At 36.1% G+C, this 8627-nt stretch overlaps 1 protein-coding gene and 1 long non-coding RNA gene across 2 annotated transcripts in view; one reads left to right on the top strand and one right to left on the bottom strand.

The window, feature by feature from the left end:
* Window positions 1–8627, top strand: part of LOC134658847 (uncharacterized) — a 367332-nt gene that overhangs the window by 264714 nt on the left and 93991 nt on the right. The window lies entirely within an intron of this gene.
* On the bottom strand, window positions 72–2523 carry LOC134662159 (attacin-like). Its single transcript, XM_063518425.1, has 3 exons — window positions 2075–2523; window positions 1077–1274; window positions 72–279 (listed from the first exon to the last, which is right to left on the bottom strand). Exons 1-3 carry the CDS (start codon window positions 2464–2466, stop codon window positions 72–74), a joined length of 798 nt encoding a protein of 265 aa, XP_063374495.1. The 5' UTR covers window positions 2467–2523.

Genomic DNA, 8627 nt, shown 5'->3' with positions numbered 1-8627 from the left:
TAATAATAACTTATCAATTTATATCCTAATCTTTGGACGGTTGTGCTGTACATTATTATGTGCTTGTAGGTTTAAAAATACTTCGTAAACGTCAGACCGCCCTGTGGTGCCCAGTTGTGGTTGAAGGCTGGGAAGGGCGACTGCGACTTGGTCCAGCCGGCGTTGAGGTCGAGCGAGGACGAGGGGTTGCGGAACAGGTTCAGGTTGCCCATGGCCGAGTAGTCGGTCTTCTTGAACAGGTCAGTGTGCGCCATGCCCAGGGAACCACCAATTTTGTCCCTAAAAGAAAGTGTTAAGATTTTAGTTACCTACTCAATCAAATTCATGCTCTCGTGAGTCAAATTGACACTGATAATTGCCGGGTTTACTTACGTATTGTCAGATACATTTCATGTTTCCGTAAGCCTCCATTTTTAGGCAAGGAGAGTGATATAGTGCAAAGTGTCTTAAAATACGTAATAAGTATAATACTTAATAAGTTTTGACTCTATTTTTAACAGAATTCAATTCCAAGAAGGAGAAGGTTGTGTTTGGTTGTGGCTATTTTTGTAATAATACATTTTAATAGCGATAAGGAAATTGTCGAACATATGGCCCAATTCTGATTTATATTTCTTGTCCTCAAACTCTTAAGAATTTGATTTGTCAGCTGTCAGAAAAGCCATTTTTGGATCGTCACTCACAGAAAGTAAGTATTTCTTTAAGTATGCATTTCTTTGTGTCTTTTGATATACGCGTCGAACCTACTGAATCGATTTTGATGAAAATGTTAATCGATTTGTCTTTATAGCATGGCTGAAATAAGTAATTAACCAACTTTAAAAAGAAAGGAGTTTTTATGCTACATAAAACCCGTAGGCGAATTATTTTTATATGTTTTACCTGTATACGGACTTTCTGCTTTGAAGGCATAACGAAAACAAACCGAGATCCAAAATAGTTCTGTAAATATTTATTCTACTTTATCTGTTACTGTGTTATTCAAGATGAAAACCCGGGATGTTATTTTGATTCATCGGTAAATATCTCCACCGAGCACGTTTAAATAGTAGGTACCTATACCTATATGGACTTACTTGAAAGTATAATCCAAGCTGCCACCATGAGTGTTGAAGTTGGGGAAGTTGGGGATGTTCGGCATGGTCCTGGTCACGAAGGCGTTGGCGCCCAGCTTGTGGTCAGGAGTGTTGATGAGCCCCAGCCGCCCCGCCGCCGTCGCCTGGTTCCCGAGACCGGGAATGTGCTGCCCGGTCACACTTAGTCCGTGGCCGTTGCTGAAAATGTTAAAATATATTTAAGCATCTAGTTTGAGGTAGGTATACAATATGTCAGATGTGAGTGTATCTTATTTTAGGATTTTCAGAAATTTATAACGCATATCCTCTAAATAGTATTCTCTTACCCCACCCTTCTAGTGCCCCAAAACACTGTAACCCGTGCCAACATTCATGCGATTCTTACATTAAATGCATGGAAATAAGCAATTTTTTTTTATTCATACCGCATTTAGTGGTGTAAACATTATTTCACAAAAAATATCGATGCGAACAGGAAACCAATAAAGAATTATGAGCTTACTGTCTGACCAATTTTTTTAGTAGTAATTTGTATGGGATTTTCTGATGCAAGTCCAGACAAGACCTGTCATTTTCTTTCAGGGTATTTGGAGGTACCTATTAGTTTCAATGTGTTTAGAGGGTATTAGTTTGTAAATTTTTAAAATCGCAAAATAAGGGACACTCTAGTCTAAGCTGTATATTAGTGGTTCAATTTAATATTCAACAGTAGCCTCTGCCCAACACTTTGTCCGCTTATAATTTGCTGTACCTAAGCTGTAACCACTCCTGTGAGTAATAACTTTATTTTGTTACCCTTTTATACTCACATTCAACCTTTTACGGATTCCCGGGTTAAAACTAAATCCTTTGTCCGGATTCAAAGCTACGTGTATGAAAAGGTTTAGCCAAATATTGTCAGTTACTGTGGCCTAATTGAGGAACAAACATCTAAACTAGCAAACTTCTACATACTTATAGAGGTCATTAATTTAATATTGCGTTCCAGAAATACTTACATATTGTCGAGAGCCAATCCGCCTCCAGCAGCGGTATACCCTGGACCAGGCTTCACTCCAGCTGCTCTGAAGGCATTCGCAGACTGTATCCCCGAAGCCGATCCAATAGCACTCAGTACGTTGCTCTCGCCCCGTGCGATGGGAACTTTTAGGTTCAAATTAGTACTTCCATCTGGATTGGTACTCATGCTGCCGAGCTGACGCCTGACCCGGTTGAGGTAACCCGGATGCACAGATTCAAAAGAATGGTCTGATAACGCATCTTCAAAGTCGTCTTGTGCAAGGTTGGCAACGTCTATTAAGTAAGGTTGTATTTTTAAATCCTGCAAAGCGATATAACGAGCTTGAGCTGTGGCTAAAAGTGCCAGGGCAAAGAGATGAACAGTAAACATCTTTGAGTGTAATTTTAAGTACAAAGAAAATTTAAAGCGTATTTAATTACACAGTTAACTCTGGAACAGGTCAATGTGTACTGAGTCACTATGTGGAGCGGGCCACTTTATATGCGGAATTGAGTTGATATTATCAACTCAATTCCGCATATAAAGTGGCCCGCTTGATAAGCGTTTAGTGCAAGGGATTCCCTGGACCGCCGCTTTTGAGAAAATGATGTATATATTATTTAAAAACTGTAACTTTTTGCAGGGAATCCCTGGGCCCCAAGAACTTTATTAGGTATTTAGTTATTTGAAATTAAAATTTCATTACTTTTTGGTTAAACTTATGCGTATGCAAAAAGATACTTCGCAATTTCTCAAATCAGACAGACAAATAATTATTGACATTTTTATGAACTTAAAACATAAATCTATGTGTATACAATCATAAAGACAATTAGCCCTTCTTCGGTGCAGTTTTTTGCATTGAATAAAAAATGCAGGTAATTTATACCAAACACAATTTAATTAAGTAAATAGTAAATAATTCTATTAAACATAAAATATTTGAATAAGAGTTAAGGAAATAAGCAAATGTTCTTAGTGTACCTATACCTATTTGCAACCTTATTTCCTGTTTTCTTATTTTTTAACCGACGAAAAAAACGGAGGAGGTTCTCAAGTCGACGCGTATATATATATATATTTTATGTATGACCACGCATAACTTTTTACCGAGTAGTTCGATTTTGATAATTATTTTACCCCGAAGTTGGTCCCATATAAATTTGGAAAAAAAAATCCAACCTTAAGGGTAGGAAAATAGGGGATGATTGATTTTTCACTCACCGATTGAAACTAAAAATGGAAAAATAAAAACTTAAAAAAAAACCGACTTCAAAAAGGATGAAATAAAATATTATCCTTTTTGAAGTCTATGCGTTACTAACTGATATGTTTGAAGTCGGTGCCAAGCCAAGTAGTAACAATACCAGTCAAAAATAATGAGCTTTATGGCTATAAATCCCATTTTTGTCTCGTATTGTTACTACTTGGCTGGGCACCGACTTCAAACATATCAGTTGGCAACGCATAGACCAAAAAGGATAATATTTTATTTCATCCTTTTTGAAGTCGGTTTTATTTTTTTTGTAAAAAGTTATGTTTACTTTTAATTTTATTTGTACAAGATGATAATAAATAATAAATACATTATTTAATAACAAAATATAGTTATATCTTTTAGGATGTCTGAATGTTACTTAAAAGTTGGTCATAACGTTTAGTTCGTTCATCTTAATTAAATCTAAGTACCTATTTATAGAAACCTAAGACCACCAGTTGGATAAATATTTAACCAATGTATTTAATTTCAATAACTGCAAAATATGATACAAATTACCTAAATAGGTATTAAATATGTTATGCTTAGTTATAAATAAATACATTAGATAACGGGGCATCACTTGTATCACTTGTCTGGGGTCAATGGTTCAACACGCTGTACCTTGTAAGGATGATTCCTTTAACCTAACTAAAAACATAGGCCTTAACTCGGGGATAAACAAACTAAAATGCAACTGTATCTGCTAGACTAAAGGTTGAGTTTACAATTTAATCAGTCTTAAAGTTACTACGTGTGAAAGATTAAATAACCAATCGACGTAGCGAGAGCAATGCCACGCTCAGCTGAATTGTTCTTATTAGTTTTAAAGTTTTTAATTGTACCACTTTATATTTTAATATGATAAACATAGTAATACAATTATTGAAATGTTATCGACAAAGCAGCATGTTTTACTATTGCGTTAGAATAGAAGACCACTAGAGGCATATTCGGATTTTAATAACTGGTTATAAATTGGATTTGGATTAGTTATGCATCTGATCTGTCAGTGTCAAAAATGACGTTTTTGGTTTGAAGGAATGTCACTTTGGATACTGAGAGATTATTTTCACATCAAGTTTTGGCCAAACGGCCAATTAAGCATTTTAGTGGTTTACATAATTGTGTGCAAATTTCGAATATTATGATTATTTTGGAATCTAATATGGCGAATGTGTATTTTTTTAAGTCGTAATACCAATCAAAGTTTCCAGGATGTACCCGGGCGTTATTTTTTTGTTGTCCCCTACACTTTTTTTTTTCAAATTTGGGATTTTTTATGTTATTTCTACTCAGAATCACGAGCTCTTTCTATCCTAATAGGAGAAAAAAAGTGACCCAAAATTTCCATACATTTTTCGATCTTTCCATTCCGCGACCGCCATACAAAGTCTATGAGAAATGGTGACGTAATGGAAATAAAAACCTTAGGACACTTTTTTTCTCTTATTAGGATAGAAAGAGCTCGTGATTCTGAGTAGAAAGAACATAAAAAATCCCAAATTTGAAAAAAAAAAAGTGTAGGGGACAGCAAAAAAACAAAAACGCCCACCCAACTCTAACCCTACTTCATTTATTTTGACGTGGGACACTGTACCATCTCATTTTTTAAAGAAGTACTGCCTACAAATAGAAATGAGATCCCATGAAAAACATTACTTGTAAAAAATTCAAGTCTTGCAACGCACTTTTTCCCGTGCAAAAAGATTTGTGATGTGAGGTAAAACCAAGTCAGTTAATTTATTAAGTACCTTTCTATTATTGACCAATCGGTTTATAAAAATCAATTGTTTTAATGATTAGTTAACTAATGACCTGATGCTGACCGCATCAATAGTAGTCATTTTTCAAAAAATATAATGACTGTCCATTTGTCCAAAAACCGCAAAAGTATCAAAAAGTTGCTCAAAGCTTTTTTAGCTCGTATTTTGTGTTTCAGGGAATCCCATACAGTTTATCCGTGGTACAAAGGTGGTAAATTATCTAAACCCGTTTAAAAATAAAATACGTCCATGCAGGGAATCCCTCCACGGTAAGTAGGTAAGTATACTAAACATGTCTCGTATATAAACTGATCCATACAGCATCTTCTCAGCACAGAGTTTTACGCACTTAAATCGATAGGTTGTATTGTATCCAGTTAAGTACTAAGGAAATTTGAACTCGATACAGTAAATGTAATGTTCGTATAGGTACTTACCTAACTGTAGGTATGTAAAATGTCTTCAAAATTTGCGAATCTAATAATTTAATGTCATATTTAGTTACCAATTCCACTACCCAAAATATTGTCTGGGAACAAATAATATTATTTGTAAGATAAATATCTTAAAATTAAAAACGATTTTTTATATAAAACTTTGTTTACTCAGGGACAAAATTGGAGGTTCACTAGGCATGGCGCACACTGACCTGTTCAAGAAGACCGACTACTCGGCCATGGGCAACTTGAACCTGTTCCGCAACCCCTCGTCCTCGCTCGACCTCAACGCCGGCTGGACCAAGTCGCAGTCGCCCTTCCCCGCCTTTAACCACAACTGGGCACCACAGGGCGGTCTGACGTTTACGAAGTATTTTTAAATGTACAAGCTCATAATAATGTAAAGCAGAACCGATCCTAAGAAAAATTGTGTTTGTTATTGGAAAATAATTAATGAATACAATTATTCAGGTGCCCGCAGGGCGGTCTGAAATTCACCAAATTTTTCTTATGCGATGGAATCGATCTTGTATGGATCTTGCATGTGTATTAAAGTGACGTTATGTGGTATGTACATAACGTCACAATAATATAAATAATAAACATACAACATTTAAAAGTACATCGTTACATTATAACAATCTTAAAATATATAGGTAACTACCAAACTACTACAATATGATAGAGATGTCGAAGTCTCTATGGTAATTTAGCTAACAATATTTACTATTTTTTTAAATAGACATGCTCGAATGATTGAAATAAGAAAATATAAAATTACAAATTATTTGAACTACCAAATACATTCTCAGACATAATGCCTCAAGCAATTCAATTTAATTTAAAGTATGGAGTCATATTGGCCGATATAAAATTTTCTTTTAAAAGTATTTTTCTCGAGAAACTTTGAAACCTTCTAGTTAAATTATTATTTGTGATATATTTAATACCTTTTGATGAAGCTAAGCAGAAGATATTGGTTGTCTTTTCTATTGAAAAGATACTATCTGAATTCTGAATACAAAATGATCTAAGTGGTTCTAAATAAAAATATATTTCTCAAAAACAGAGCGATTTCTTTGAAGATTAACAGTCATTCTACTTGTTGAAACCTCAAAATCAGATTACTGAAGACAGAAGCCAACAACTGTTTTTTTATTATCAATAATATTACACTATAGGTACGCAGTTCGTAAATCAAGACCAAATCACCTAACTAACCACGAAATGGTATTAATACTCCCGAACAACGGGCACATTTACAAACAGTATTGCCCTTCCAATGCCATTACACAGCAAAATTCAACAGAATCTTGCACCCTGAAGCACCTTTAATAAAGCTCAATACCGTCGAAGCGACGGGTATTGGTTCCAGTTCCATGGTTGAATTTATTGCAAGTTTCTTTAAGTATTACCTATTTCTACTCTCCGTAATTCGAATAAAATATGATATGTATATACAAAAAAAACATGATTGTTTTTGTATTGGCATAGATTATTAATAACATAAAGTATTCTAAATTACCTTCTGCCCGCGACTTCGTCTCGTAAGATGATATAAATATTTCACCAAATAAATGTAGAGTTTACAACTAAATATGTTTACAACAAATTACTTGTACCATTTTTTGTAAAGGCGCTACTGAGATACTGTCACAATGCACTTGTGCTAACCCAATTACGAAAAAAAATCGGTTCCTCGAGGAACTCTAAAGCGGAATAAAGCGGAAAAAGTCGCAGTAGACTAAATGTATACCTACCTAACCTACTGCACCGTGAATATATACGTAGTTAAGTGAAGTGAAAAGGGTTCAGTCTTCGCCCACTACGAGTATTGCTTACACGGCTGCCTGGTTCTCAAATAAGTACCTAGTTTAAAGATTTCCGGGCCGCTGGACCAGCGTCTTGGCTCCTTAAGCGAAAAAGGTAACTAACACCTTCTTGCTCACTGGTTGGACTTGAAAAGCAATGTGTAAGATAACACCTTCTGTAGCTTGCAGACGCGGAATTTTGTAGTATACGTATATTATTATAAAATATCTGGGTGACCGAGCTTCGCTCGGAAAACATATAATAACTCGGAAATGCGCGTTTTCCCAGATATAAGACCTAGCTAGATCGATTTTTCGCCCCCGAAAACCCCTATATACCAAATTTCATCGAAATCGTTAGAGCCGTTTCCGAGATCCCCGAAATATATATATATATATAAATAAATAAATAAACAAGAATTGCTCGTTTAAAGGTATTAGTTAGATAGATTAGATAGATAGATAGGTATACGGTACCTACTTATAAGTAGGTAGGTATAATATATTGTATACCCCTCATTAGTGCTAGTGTAGTGTTAGTAGTGTTTTCGACACCCAATACAGGAGGCTTTATTTTTGATAATACCATGTCGGTGGCAAACAAGCAAGCAAGCTCGCCAGATGGTAATCAGTCACCGTAGCCTATGTAGTACGCCTGAAACTACCTGCGCGTTGCCGACCTTTTAAAGGCCCTCTGGAAAACCTTGACGCGGAGCTCGTTCCACAGCCGGAGCGTCCGCGGGAGGAAATTCCTCTTAAACCGCACAGTGCGCGACCATTTAGGTTCTAGAGTGTATCGAATTTACGATGAACACCCTGCTGACGGCGAGTGGGGTAGTGATAGAAAGTGGGCGTTGGCATCATGTCAAATAATTCTTTAGAACTTTAGATGACAGGTCATCGTACCTACAAGCGGTAGAACACACACAAAGAGACTAAGTCTCTCCTTAGACTTATATATTCAATACCGCTTGTGAGTTTGGGATCGTCGACGATTCGTACAGCGCGCTTTTGGCTGAGTCGAAGGGTCCAAGTTGGTATCCAGGTGCTCCCTGCCCAAAGGTGACAGCAGTACTCCATATGGGTCTGACTTGCGATTTATAATTATAGTAGCAGTTGCGGTCTATGCCCCGGAGTAGGTAAAGTATCGTCTCGCTTTATTGAGCACACTGAGTTTTTAACACGCTTTTATTAGGTCGACCTGTATGTAATGGAATCTTGCAAGTTGATCCACTTCCCGGTTTCCGATTGAGCTGAAATTTTGCATACACATGTAAGT

The sequence above is a fragment of the Cydia amplana genome, chromosome 2, assembly GCF_948474715.1.
Source record: "Cydia amplana chromosome 2, ilCydAmpl1.1, whole genome shotgun sequence".
In the NCBI taxonomy this organism is placed as follows: Eukaryota; Metazoa; Arthropoda; class Insecta; order Lepidoptera; family Tortricidae; genus Cydia; species Cydia amplana.
The sequence above is the reverse complement of the archived record's forward strand: the minus strand, read 5'-3'. Positions and strand labels throughout refer to the sequence as shown.

Bases quoted from the DNA above. Each gene is read 5' to 3' on its own strand.
- LOC134662159 (XM_063518425.1), bottom strand. From the start codon at position 2,466: ATGTTTACTGTTCATCTCTTTGCCCTGGCACTTTTAGCCACAGCTCAA. The intron at 1,275-2,074 runs GTAAGTATTTCT...TAACATTTTCAG, and splicing joins GGATTGGCTCTCGACAATAT to CAACGGCCACGGACTAAGTG. The intron at 280-1,076 runs GTAAGTCCATAT...ACTTTCTTTTAG, and splicing joins AGCTTGGATTATACTTTCAA to GGACAAAATTGGTGGTTCCC.